The following is an 11,892-nucleotide window of genomic DNA, read 5'->3' as shown; positions in this document are numbered from 1 at the left end:
AATCGAAAATGATCCTTTTTTTTGTTTTGTTTTGTTAAACTTGAAAAAGAAAGTCGTTCAGTGATATACTAATAGTGACAAGTGACAACTGTGTAATGCATACCAAAAAAAAAAAAAGTGACAACTGTGTAATTTTATTATTTTTTGTTGAACTTACAACTGTGTAATTTTTCAGTTGTTATGATTGCAAAAAAAAAAAAAAAAAAATTACAGAAGAAATGAAACAAAAAACTAGCAATATCCATGTGAGATTATTCTTCTTTGTAAGTAGCAGTAATATATGTAGGACCAAAATTACGAAAAAATAAGACTGCAGTGCTCAAACTGATAATTCTTTGTAAATCACGAATGTTAGCGTATTGTAGTATCTTTCGGAGTTTTTCAATGGAATTATTTTATTTCTAAATCCAAATCTGGATCAAAAATACCGTTTTGTTATTTGATCATGAATGCATATGGATACAATCAGAAGCAGATATTGAACCAAACGCCGACACCAACTTCTTTGGAGTACATCTCACACAAAAAGAAAAGTCCTTTCAGTCAATGCCTCCTGAAATCATTGTGGCCACTTCTCTTTTTCTTTTCCCTTTTTTTTACCCCAAAAAGTAGGAAGATAACGTTTGCGCTTATAAAATAAGTAAAAAAATCAAAAAGCAATGTCCAATTCTAAAGATGTAAGAAATCTCTTTATATATAAATCTCATTCTTGTTACAACTAATCAACGAATCATACACACGAGGAAGGAAAACAGCTCAATACTAATCCTTTCAAAGCAAGAAAATGTACATAAGTCATCAATGCTTGGCCACGATAAGTAAGTAGTAATTTGATTCCAAGTTTTTTCTATGTAGATCAAAATTCAATCAAACTCTCCATGCAAAAGGGGCACTTACAGATGCTTGCTTGCTTGTTTGTTTATTCAATGGGATGCTTCTCAATTTGACGAGATGTGTAGTGCGCAGAAAGCAAAAGCAGAGAAAGAAAAGCGCTGGCCACGAAGATTGCATCAAACCATCGGTGATAGAAATCAAACTGAATATCTCCGCCTAGCACATCTGTTATTATCCCTCTGCGCCAACAAAACAGCTTTCAGTAATAATAATCCACACTTCCATCTTTTGAACACATGAGAGATGTATATATAACGAGGCAAGCAGCAATTAATTTAATTATCTTTACTTTACTTAAAAGATCAGAGAAGTCGGCGTACCTGTACTCATTTCTCAAGCTTTTTCTTATAAGTAGAATGGAAGACAAAAAGTACATCCCCATTATTTCGGATAGGAAAAGCACAACATTGCTTGAAGATCCACTTCCTACTCTCGAGACTGCAAAGAAGAACTGTACAACCGAAACCAAAAAATAAAAAAAACTCACAAGTCATTCCCACAAAACTTATACAATAGCAAAAGCTTCCAGTTGTATGTGAGTCTATGACAACGAAGATTGTATAAAGACGAATAATAGATATTTGTAAGCTAAATCACAACTCACCTTCATCAGATTCGTCAAGAACCCCCTCACTGATATCACGATCAACATCCCAATAAATAAAAGGGAAATGTACTGAAAGTAGAAAACAAAGTGACAGAATCAGACCCAAGTTGCACTATCATGGGCAACAAATAGACTGAGAGGGAAATTTGAGAACGATATAAGAAATTTTCCAAAACAAAAAAGAGTTGTCTATAACAACGTCTAAGAAAACTTTTGAACCCCCAAAACCCAGTGATAAAATTCTCTATCCCATCAAAGGCCCTACGAAAGAACAGTTTTATTGAGAAAAAATATATCATTTAGCTCTTCATCTGGAAACACGTTGCAAGAAGAAAAAACACTAACAAGTCTAGTTAAAATTCAATGGCTTTACTACTTCATACATAAAAATAAAATAAAATAAAAATGTCAAGAACCTGTGAGAGCAATGCCGCGTCTACTCCTATATCAAAGAACTGCAAGAATATGCTGATCATCATCGTGACAGGATCTTTAGTGCCCGCCTGTACACAAGCGATTACTATTCAATGTCGTAAATAAGTAAACAAACGATGATAATGATGCAGATATTCATCATAAAGTGTATCAGACAACATGAGCGTGAAAATACCTCCTTGAAAACGACACTTTGTAGAGACTGCAGATAAAGCAAAGGAAAAAAACAGAGAAATTAGAAATGCTGGATCACAGTTACAACTGACAAAACATCTAACAAGATATATCGAAGACCATTTCATCTAAAAAATCAAAAACCAATAATTCTGTTGTAACACACATGAAAAAGAGTTTAACATAGTTATAGCAAAGAGTTAAAAATACTGAAGGCTGGCACCTCACATAAAGACAAACAAAATTTACCTTTAACATCTTATACACACAGTAAATGGAACACGCATAGCCAAGTAAGTTCTGCACATGACCCTTCCAAGTTCGAGAAAAAGCAGCAGCATCCTGCAAATGAGATGAAGTTAGGTAAATGCTTATACAATGTTTATATTACAACTTTACAAGACCACCACGTAAAAATAACCTCAGTAATAGATAATTTAGAAAGATGGCCATGTCATTGCCATGCCAATAAGAAGAATATGGTAGTTGACTCAAAACTAATGGCACAGTGATGAAAGGAACCTTTGCATGGCGTAGTTCATAAATTTCCAGGAATAGCTGCTTTGACAGCTCTTCTAAACCTTCCACCTCCGCCTCCATCAGTTTTATATCTGCAAAAAGAAAAACATAAATGAATTTGGGGAGATGTCACCAGATACTATTAATATGCTGTACTAATATCTCATCTTATTATGTAACACATAAAAAAAAATCGAAGGAAGTACAACTCAACAGGGGGCAAACTGTAACAACTCAACAACGTTATCATCCCAACAGGAGTCGAAAATAATGTATATGTTAAATCATTCTGGAAGAAGATATGCTTTGTAGGCACAACTGCATCTAAAACTAAAACATATAAACTGACCTTGCTCCTTTTGGTCATCTTGAACCGACCGCACAACGGTCCCAACAAATCTTCTAAAGAAAGATCTACCTTTTTGATTCTGGAAGCCAAAAGCACCAGATGATTACTTCCTAAGCTCATTATAAAAATAGCATAAAGATAAAAGCATACTAATTGTCACCATGCATGTTACGAAATATCCCTTTCATTCAATCGTTAACAAAACTAATTTGGGAAAGTCAACTCTATGGTATTTTGACTGATGGATAGAAACAGAAGTGTTATGATACAAAAATCATTTCAGAGTCGGAAGAGCATTTTGACATAAGAGTACAAAAATACATAGATCGGTGAAGAATTCAAATCCAGTACAGTGTGTGAAACGTACGAAACACTGAAGTTACAACTACGCATGGAGTATGCTAAAAGTGAAGACGGAAACATACCTCTTCTGATACTTGACTTCGTTCCACCTCCACTTGACATAAAATAATTTTCTTCTTCTTAGCTATGCAACTCTCAATTGCTTGCATCAGTTGCCTTTCCAGCGATTTTATTTCTGATTCTTCAATCTCCCTAAATGTTTCCAGAGAGAAAGAGAAACAGGAAAAGGAGCTGTTAGATTATAAAAAAAATTCCAATAGTGTTCTTCTATCAGTGTAGAACCATTTACATCACAGAAAAATAGAAGATGTCTTCATTCAGAGTTCAGCAACTTCGAATCAAAATTCGACAGGACCATTTGCCTCATCAAAGATTAGATTTAAGTTTCCATGGTGTGCAGTTTCGTAACATATTTTGTCCACATCTCTTTTTCTTCCCTAATTTACTCTTTGCTCTCGGAAGGAAAATAAGGGCCAATTGTCGCGTGCAGTGCTAATTATGTTTATCTAATTGTTCATCCCAGCTACTGGTACCACCAGAGGGAAATAATGATAGCCGAGACAAAACTAAACAGCCAAAGCAATAAGAATAAAGCACAAGCTAGAAGAAGGTAATAATAAGAGTTATAAAGCTATAACAGCCTTGGGAGAAAACTTAAATAATGTAGGGAAATACCTGATGAAAAGCGATATATAACTGTAGGGCAAATTTACAGCTCCAAAACCAGATAAGACGGCCATGAGGGTCACACCAATGACCCCGATTCTGCTGACCAGTTGAGGCATGGAGAAAAAACCTTTCAAGATTAAAGGGTGTTTAAGTCAAGTAACAAGCAGTGACAAGATCTTACGCATCCAAAAATAAAAAGAATCGGGAGCATTTGTACAAATAAAAGTAACTGTCGAGCAGAAATAGAGACAAGCATAAAGAAGGCAGAATGATTGATTCTTCGAATTTCTTCTGAAGTTATTCCTACAGTCAGGCAATCATAGCCAGTGTAAACATACAAACATTCTCCTTTCAAGTTACATCATCGTAACCCTCCACACGTTCAGAAGTACACAGTGTTCATAAAAAATGCAAATAATATCTTACTGAAAGTTTAAATCAACTTACTTCTTGCTTATAAAATGGTGAAGGGAGAGAGAGAGAGAGGGTGCATAAACTCAAAGAGTTACCTTTGTCTTGCGAAGGCATAGGAAAATGAATTCCCATGCGCCAGAAAGCATAAAGGAATGCTGTCAAGAATAACAAGGCCCCAACAGCAGCACGTTCCCTTCTTACACCTGAAATAATGTTTCAAGTTTAAAAAAGGTCAAAAAAAAAACAGCCAGGAAAATATTTCTGTAACATGTGTTGCTACGATATTTAATAAAAAAGGAGTAAGGATCAATTGATGTAGCCGAAGAATGTCCATCATATGCTAATAAACTGGCACTTGATATCAAAATAGAAAAAGGAAGAATCATCAATAGCAGACAAAGATAGGGCTTGGCAAAAGGAGAAGGCTTACCAGTATTGCGAAGCATCAAATAGCAATGATAATACGGTAACATGAAAACAAGGAGCACAATCAAACAAAAGAGATCCACCTTCCAGTTAACCATCCTTGCCCTGCATAATCTCAATACAAAGTTCCAAATGCTTCAGCTATTGTCCAGCTGTTTTGAAGAGTTATAGGTCTCATGATATGTCTCAGATCAAATACAAAATTAGATGATGTACTCAACAAAGCTCAATGAATACATTCACAACGCTTTCAAACTAATGTCAAATGACAAATTTCATCTATGATGTTACAAATGATCCATCATTAGGCACAAGCTTCCACATGAAATAGAGGAAGAATCAATACTGAAACATTCAGCTGCTGAACAATCAGTAAGGCAGGAAGTGATATAAAACGAGGTCAAAAACCTCTTAAACCAGAAGAAAAAAAAACTTCCTACTCGACTAATAATGTATATCCCAATTTCAAAGTGGATAAAACTTACTCTCTAGATAAGACTGGGATAATCTCAAATAGGACGAGCTGCAAGAGGTTGCAAGAGAAGGCGAAGACGATGCTGAAAATGATCTGAACCAAGGCTCGCTTCTCTTCGTACTCCTTGTAAAGCCGACGGTTGAGGAACCAGAGACCGGCCGATCCCAAGAGACACAAGGATCCCATCACCAGCATCCCTTCGAAGATCGCCCATCCGTAACCCATCGCTGATCCAAAGGTCTCTCAAAACAAAGAAGATACTCAGATCTCTTTCTCTCTAGTCTCTCCCAACGAAAAATTCTCTCATATGCAGTGTCTTGAGCTTCCGCTATTCGATTCAACTAACTGTGTTCATGAATTTGCCCAGCGAAAAGCCCCGAGATTGTTTTTTTTTTTCTCGCCCATAGAAAACTAGATCCATTAAACCATACTAAACCGAGCTCGTGCCGGTTTTGTGTGACTAATTTCCGGTACGAATACACTAATTCCCGGGACATTTTTTTGGGCTCAGCGAAGCAATAATCTATTCAGCTATTCCCTGAACGACACTTATCTCCATCGTAATCTATAGATTTGCAACTGATCATTTAATCATAATATTCAGTATTATTTTTACATTCTTATTTGTATGTATCGACGTTGAAGTTTTGTAATGGTGGCAACTTCTATAAGCTGAAACTATGCTTGCCGCATCATTGATTTTGTTGCTTACAGGTTAAATCACGTTACTGTATGAAATGCCCCTTAATCTTAAATTTAGAAAGAAAAATGTTGGAATTGAGACGAAGCTATGGTCGTATCTCAAAAAGAAAATGATGAAAGTAGTAAACTAAGAAACGAGTATTTAATGCCAAAAACCAATCAATACTCAATAATAGTATATCATCAATGCCAAAGTACAATATTGTCAATGTCAAAAACATATTTATGAAGGGCAAAACACAAAATACAGATACCATATTCCCACTCATATAACTTGCAAACTTAACAGTAAAAATAAATGGAGAAATGAATAAACAATTATGACAAAACTCTGGAGAACCCACTTCCCAAAATGCTAAATTGGATAATAAAAAAAAAAAGATTTGAGAATCAAATGAGGAAGAAGAGATCAACTCGTAGAAGCGAAAGCAGCAAGAGCGTTAGCTTGAGAAGGAGGTAGACCACTAATGAGTGGGTGCAACTTATCGCCATAAACCGAGAACAGGTGGGAGAAAGTTCTGCCTACAATTGCTTTCACTTCAACTTTCTCGACTGGCGACTCCACTACTTGCCCAAAGATTTTCACCAGGTCCGGAACATGAGAGATGATCTGGTTTTGAATCTAATCAACAGAATGTTTTACCAAATGCACCCGAGAAAACGTTTCATCAAAAAAGTGAAAGTTTTGCATTGAAAAAAATTACCTGTGGATCAGATGCCAAAACAAGCGAATATATACAGCTGTATACAGCCATGGACTCTTCTTGGTCTTCCTTTAGAGGTAGACCTCTTAAGAACGCTGGAAGTACCTGGATTATATATTAACTTAGGGATGAGTACAGTGTGTGCGTAAAGTTCAGGAAGTAAGCAAAAATAGATGAAACATACATCTTTTAGCGGGACTAAATGAGGATGAACAACAATCATCCTTGCGGTAGCACCTGCTGCATTATCCCTAACAGCAAGGTCTGGTTCTGACTCTCCCAATAGCGGGTAGATTCCTCGTATCACATCACCAAAATATCTGGCAAATGAATCAAGGGAAGACAAATATGGCCTGGACTGACAATTCTCATGGACGATGGGTGAGCATAGAAATCAATGGATGAAAATTCTTTACGTCTGAATAGAGTTAAAGTGTGTAACACGAAAAGGATACTTTAAAGCAGTTTCACCCCCGTTTTTGCATAGCTCTCCGACACAGAAAGCTGCGTTCCTCCTATTGGTTGCCTCAGGTGACCTCAATTCTTTAAGCACCAAGGGCATTAACCTCTACAAAAAAATACTCCCAAAGGTTTGGTTTTGGTACACCTCAAACACCAAGAAACGGATCATAGAGAGCATAAGATGAGGAAAATCACATCAACATAGGCAGAGATTGGAGCGCCCATGTCTTGAGCAACTTCAGCAATACTAGCAACCACCATTGTCCTATCTTGTGGGGGACGTGAAGCTTTCTACAGATACAGGGAGTCAAACAGTAAGTGCCTAAATTCCAATGAAAGAAGTTGTGGCAATGAATGCTTGCAATTACTAATACCCACGGCAAATTTCATCAACGGCTCGAAGAATTTTGCAAAGACCGGTTCAAAATGAGACCCCATACACTTTGCAAAGGCAGGAAGGAGGTCAGAAACTGCATCCATGAGGACCTCGTCATGTCCAGCATCATCATCATCATCACTCTCATCTCCTAACTGCTGGCAAGCTGCTTTCTCCGTAAGCAGTAGCAATGTCGCATCCACAAGGGGTGATAAATCTAGAAACCAATGTCGTCAGCACATTGAACAAATTTGAATATCCTAAAAAATAAGTTTTTATAAAACTGGCTCCAACAAAATAGACACCCACAATTTTGAATAGCAATGTAACCATAGTCCTTCATGATATCCGCTATGCTTATGCAAGCCTGAGCAACAACCTCCTTATCGTCATCTTCAGCCATGGTTTTGATATAAATATTCATAACTGTATCTGCGGTGGACAAAAACTGCTTCAATATCTTTTCATGACAATAAAACTTCTTGTTAAAGAGGAAAAAAATGCTGTGTGATTCAGATTACCAAGAATTTCATTTGCTTTTCCAGTTCCATCCTGCATAAGAACCAAACATTCAGCAAAAGGAAACTACCACGGCTGCCAATTTAAAAGGGAGCGAGGGAGAAAGATAGAGATATTCATGATTAAATCCCTTACATTATGATTCTGTAAGATAGCATGCGCTGCGGCCAATATATCTGTGATTCATACAGATAAAAGAGATATAATTTAGAGACTCGAAATACAATGGCAAGCTTTAATGCTACCATTACTATCAAGTCTAACTACTCTAACCGATAGATTACATAAGCTTTTAAAAGATCCGGTGAGCTGCAAATTTCTAACAAAATTGAGTGAACATGAAATCGCAAAAGTAAAGGGCCTAGACAATGGACCACATTATTGGCGGCAAGAAGCAAAAATTGGAACATCAATCATATGCCTAACTGTCAAGCAATTGTTAGTCCTCTTGTCTGTTTCTTATTCCAACATATGTCGGAAAGAAGTTATGTGTCATGTAAACAATATCTACTAAGCTATGTTTTATTAATATTAATCTGTCCCTTCCACGGAAGGCTTTCAAAGGGTTATGGAAGAGGTCATCTGCGTCGGCATAGTTTCTGGCCAGTAAAAAACAATGACAATAAATGGAGCAAGTAATAAAAAAAATCAATAGATATAAAACTCACGTTTCAAACCAGTGACTGCTTGAAGCCGAACATCTTCATGAAAATATCCAGAATGTTTGTCCATGATCTTCAATGATTCCTCAAGGTAGCTAATAAGTTAGTTAAGGAGGCATGAAAAAGGTTTCTTGTAAGAAGTCCAAAGAAGAAAAAACGTTAACGAAAAGATGAAGGATACGGTGCAAAAGCAGATTTAGTGTGGAGTGCAAACAGGCCAAGAGCTTGAGTTGCAGCTGCCTTTTCATCCAAAACTCCTGTTCTTACGCTTATGTTCCGAACTCTAGGCTCATCATGAGCTTCATCATCAGAGGATACCCCGCCAAAATCGTTGACATTTTCATCGTCTGAATCATCAATGTTGACCGCAGACCCATCATCAAGATTGCACGAAGCAAATACTAACGGCATAACGTGAGGTAAATACTGGGGAAAAAATCTTTTTGTTTAGTTAAACATAATCACTGGAGTGGAAGCTGTTATAAAGTCCATCTGAAAGAAATTTATGCACACCTGGGCAAAACTGTCATCCAATATTTCAGCTATGTTGCTGAAGAATCCATGTGTATATTCTCGCAACTCACTGAACTCCAATCCATAACCCTGGAATTTTTTTATTGTAAGCTCTTTCTTTCAATAATGACATATTTAGTTCAAATCTACAGAACAGTAAGGCAATTACTGATATTGCGGCCTCAATGAAAGGTGGCAAAATGGCCTCCATCCGTTCTCTCCCAACAGACATTGCGACAATCCCTACAAGCTCAGTAGACCTTGCACGGGCACGGAGATCCTCATCATTGGTGAGCACCATGAAAAGCTTCATCAACTCTAGAACCCTCTCAGCATATGGATTGAATGCTTGCTCTGCAGCAGCAGCAACCGACCCGATTGCAGACTGCAAGCAAGTAGCGCGAAGCTTATTAAATCAAAATTTCAAATACCAGTTCTACAGAAACTCTGGCAAAGACTGTCTGTGTACCATGCATGTCTCTTGCAGATTACGCGGACTACTTTGGAGGGCTGCCATGAGCTTCCCCATTAGAGGATCAAGGTAAGCAACAATTTCCTCTCCCATGTTCTCACAGAATGCTGCTAAAGCATAGTATGACTTTTCCTGTAGACAATAATGAAAAATGTTAGCAATAAACTAACGTTTCATGTTATCATGGCAGAAGGGTGCATTTTTATGTTCTCAGTTCCTTGCTCTAAATTTTACCTTCACTTCCTCAGATGTATCTTCAATTGCATATAATACACATGGAAGAACACTCTGATGGTGTGATAGGATTTCGGGCTGAAGATGCTCGGCGAATTGGCCAAGTGCAAACGATGCAGCCCCTCGAACCATTTGCTCAGGGTCTCTTAAAGCTACTAGGACTAAATTAAGAACCGGGTCCAGCTTCTCTTTCATAAGATCAAAGCAACCCTCTGATATAACACCTAGAGCTGTTACAGAAGCTTCCCGAAACTTCAGATTCGTACTCTGGCTATGAATGGAAGCAAATTCAATAACAGGAAGGGACACATGCTTTGGCAGGTTCATAGCTAGTGTGTCAATAACTTCAGCAGCTGCACGATCAGGAGCAAGATCATCATCGTCCTCTTGCTCAGATGATTCCGCGAGTAAGGGGCACATAACTTGCAAAATTGGTATGACTAGCTTATGTTTTTTAAGGGAGTTGTATTTGTACTTGGCCAACCATGAAACTATTTGGATTGCCTGGTCAATGAATGGAGTAAGGCATAAGGAATCATAACATGGTTATTCGACACTTTGAAATTTCAAGTAAAAGAGAAATGATTCGCCTAACCTGGTGGCGGGTGCTGCTTTCCAGGGTTTGATTACAGGCGACTTCAAGAGAGAACTGCACGATTGATTTGACAGAATCTCCAAGAAGAGGAGCAGGAGATTCAATCAACTCATCAAAAATTTCAAAAGCAAGTATAGCAACATCCTCCTCGCCAGATGCAATGCATTTTCTCGATACATTCAATATGCTGGGAATGAAATCTCGGAACTTGACCTGATAAAAAGCACACATTCAAAATCTGTCTTTAAACTATCTTCAGAAACAGTAGAATAAACGATCTACAAACATTAGAAAAACAACGAGCCATTTAAACATGTCAACCAGAAAGAGAGCGTCGCTAGATTTACCACTTCATCCCCGTCGTTTGTGAATTCAAGAAAAGAGCCCACTGCCCTGGTAAATCGCAGAAAGTTTGTAAAGGAATAGAGATAAGGTCCAAGAGAAGAGCAACATATTCAAAATCAAAGGACAAAGGAAATTACTTGAGAGCAGCAACTCTGACACGACTGCTGCTTTCATCTTGCATGCACTTGAGAAGAAGAGCCTGCAAATCGGCAAAGTATGGCCGAAATGTGTTCCCAATCGTTTCGGTCAATGAGCTGAAAAGGATCAATGCTACCTACAGAATGCAAAAACAGAGCAACCCAAGTGAGCAAAAATAGCCATCAAGGCAAATCAAATCAAAAAGACAACATGGGCAGGGCGGAAATTACTTCACGATGGTCTTCTTGAGCACTCTGGCTACACTGGAAGAGAAAGGTTAATAAGTCAGGCCACTCTCCAGCTGGAACAGCGTACTTGGCTACTACACTCACAACATTGGCACTCGCACGCCGCACAGGCGGACTGTAAAACAATTCCAATAAAAAAAAAACGAAACTTTCAAATCCCAATTTGACCCAAAAAAGGAGAGAAAGTAAGAGTGAGAGAGAGATGAAAGTAAGAGGAAACCTGTTCTCCACGGTGATGCTCTCGATTAGGGACTGCTTAACGTGTTGTTTCAGCTGCGGAGAAAGCTTGGCCCAATGTCCGGTGATCCTTTTACGGAGGAGGACGGCGGCGAGCTGGCGGACGTTGGGAGTTTTGGCGGTGCGGAGGTGCTGAACAAGGGCGGGAACAACCTGAGGGTCCTTGGCAAGACGCTTGATCTGATCCTCAGCTTGACGCCGAGCATCATTGTCCGGCATGAGGAATTGGATCAAGAGAAGCTCCAGAGATTGAGCCATAGCTCTGTCTGTAATCTCCCCGAAGCAGACAGAGGCTGCTCAAGTTGTGGAAGTGAAGAGCGAAAAATAGGGCTTTTCTTTTGTTTTCCCCTTTTATTCGAA

At 38.2% G+C, this 11,892-nt stretch overlaps 2 protein-coding genes across 3 annotated transcripts; both read right to left on the bottom strand.

The window, feature by feature from the left end:
• Nucleotides 1–674: 674 nt before the first annotated feature.
• LOC18029799 (GPCR-type G protein 2) lies at nucleotides 675–5,698 on the bottom strand. Its single transcript, XM_006412990.2, has 13 exons — nucleotides 5,336–5,698; nucleotides 4,855–4,955; nucleotides 4,520–4,627; nucleotides 4,017–4,137; nucleotides 3,404–3,533; nucleotides 2,979–3,057; nucleotides 2,633–2,721; nucleotides 2,360–2,452; nucleotides 2,112–2,138; nucleotides 1,918–2,004; nucleotides 1,499–1,570; nucleotides 1,215–1,345; nucleotides 675–1,073 (listed from the first exon to the last, which is right to left on the bottom strand). Exons 1-13 carry the CDS (start codon nucleotides 5,548–5,550, stop codon nucleotides 920–922), a joined length of 1,407 nt encoding a protein of 468 aa, XP_006413053.1. The 5' UTR covers nucleotides 5,551–5,698; the 3' UTR covers nucleotides 675–919.
• Nucleotides 5,699–6,179: 481 nt separating this feature from the next.
• On the bottom strand, nucleotides 6,180–11,864 carry LOC18029798 (importin-4). 2 transcript variants are annotated; one of them, XM_024149320.1, is made up of 20 exons: nucleotides 11,516–11,864; nucleotides 11,278–11,410; nucleotides 11,047–11,183; nucleotides 10,912–10,957; nucleotides 10,565–10,777; nucleotides 9,970–10,473; nucleotides 9,733–9,867; nucleotides 9,433–9,648; nucleotides 9,264–9,353; nucleotides 8,932–9,176; nucleotides 8,757–8,845; nucleotides 8,224–8,264; nucleotides 8,091–8,121; nucleotides 7,879–8,001; nucleotides 7,572–7,786; nucleotides 7,389–7,484; nucleotides 7,187–7,299; nucleotides 6,916–7,051; nucleotides 6,732–6,836; nucleotides 6,180–6,649 (listed from the first exon to the last, which is right to left on the bottom strand). In XM_024149320.1, exons 1-20 carry the CDS (start codon nucleotides 11,788–11,790, stop codon nucleotides 6,437–6,439), a joined length of 3,156 nt encoding a protein of 1,051 aa, XP_024005088.1. In that variant the 5' UTR covers nucleotides 11,791–11,864; the 3' UTR covers nucleotides 6,180–6,436. The 2 variants fall into 2 exon arrangements, with proteins under 2 accessions (XP_024005088.1, XP_006413052.1); XM_006412989.2 differs by having other exon boundaries at nucleotides 6,180–6,637; nucleotides 11,516–11,790.
• Between the last annotated feature and the right edge of the window lie 28 nt (nucleotides 11,865–11,892).

This window comes from Eutrema salsugineum, unplaced genomic scaffold, assembly GCF_000478725.1.
Source record: "Eutrema salsugineum unplaced genomic scaffold, Eutsalg1_0 scaffold_1, whole genome shotgun sequence".
Classification (NCBI taxonomy): domain Eukaryota; kingdom Viridiplantae; phylum Streptophyta; class Magnoliopsida; order Brassicales; family Brassicaceae; genus Eutrema; species Eutrema salsugineum.
Note: the sequence above shows the minus strand (reverse complement) of the source record. Positions and strands in the feature narration are given on the sequence as shown.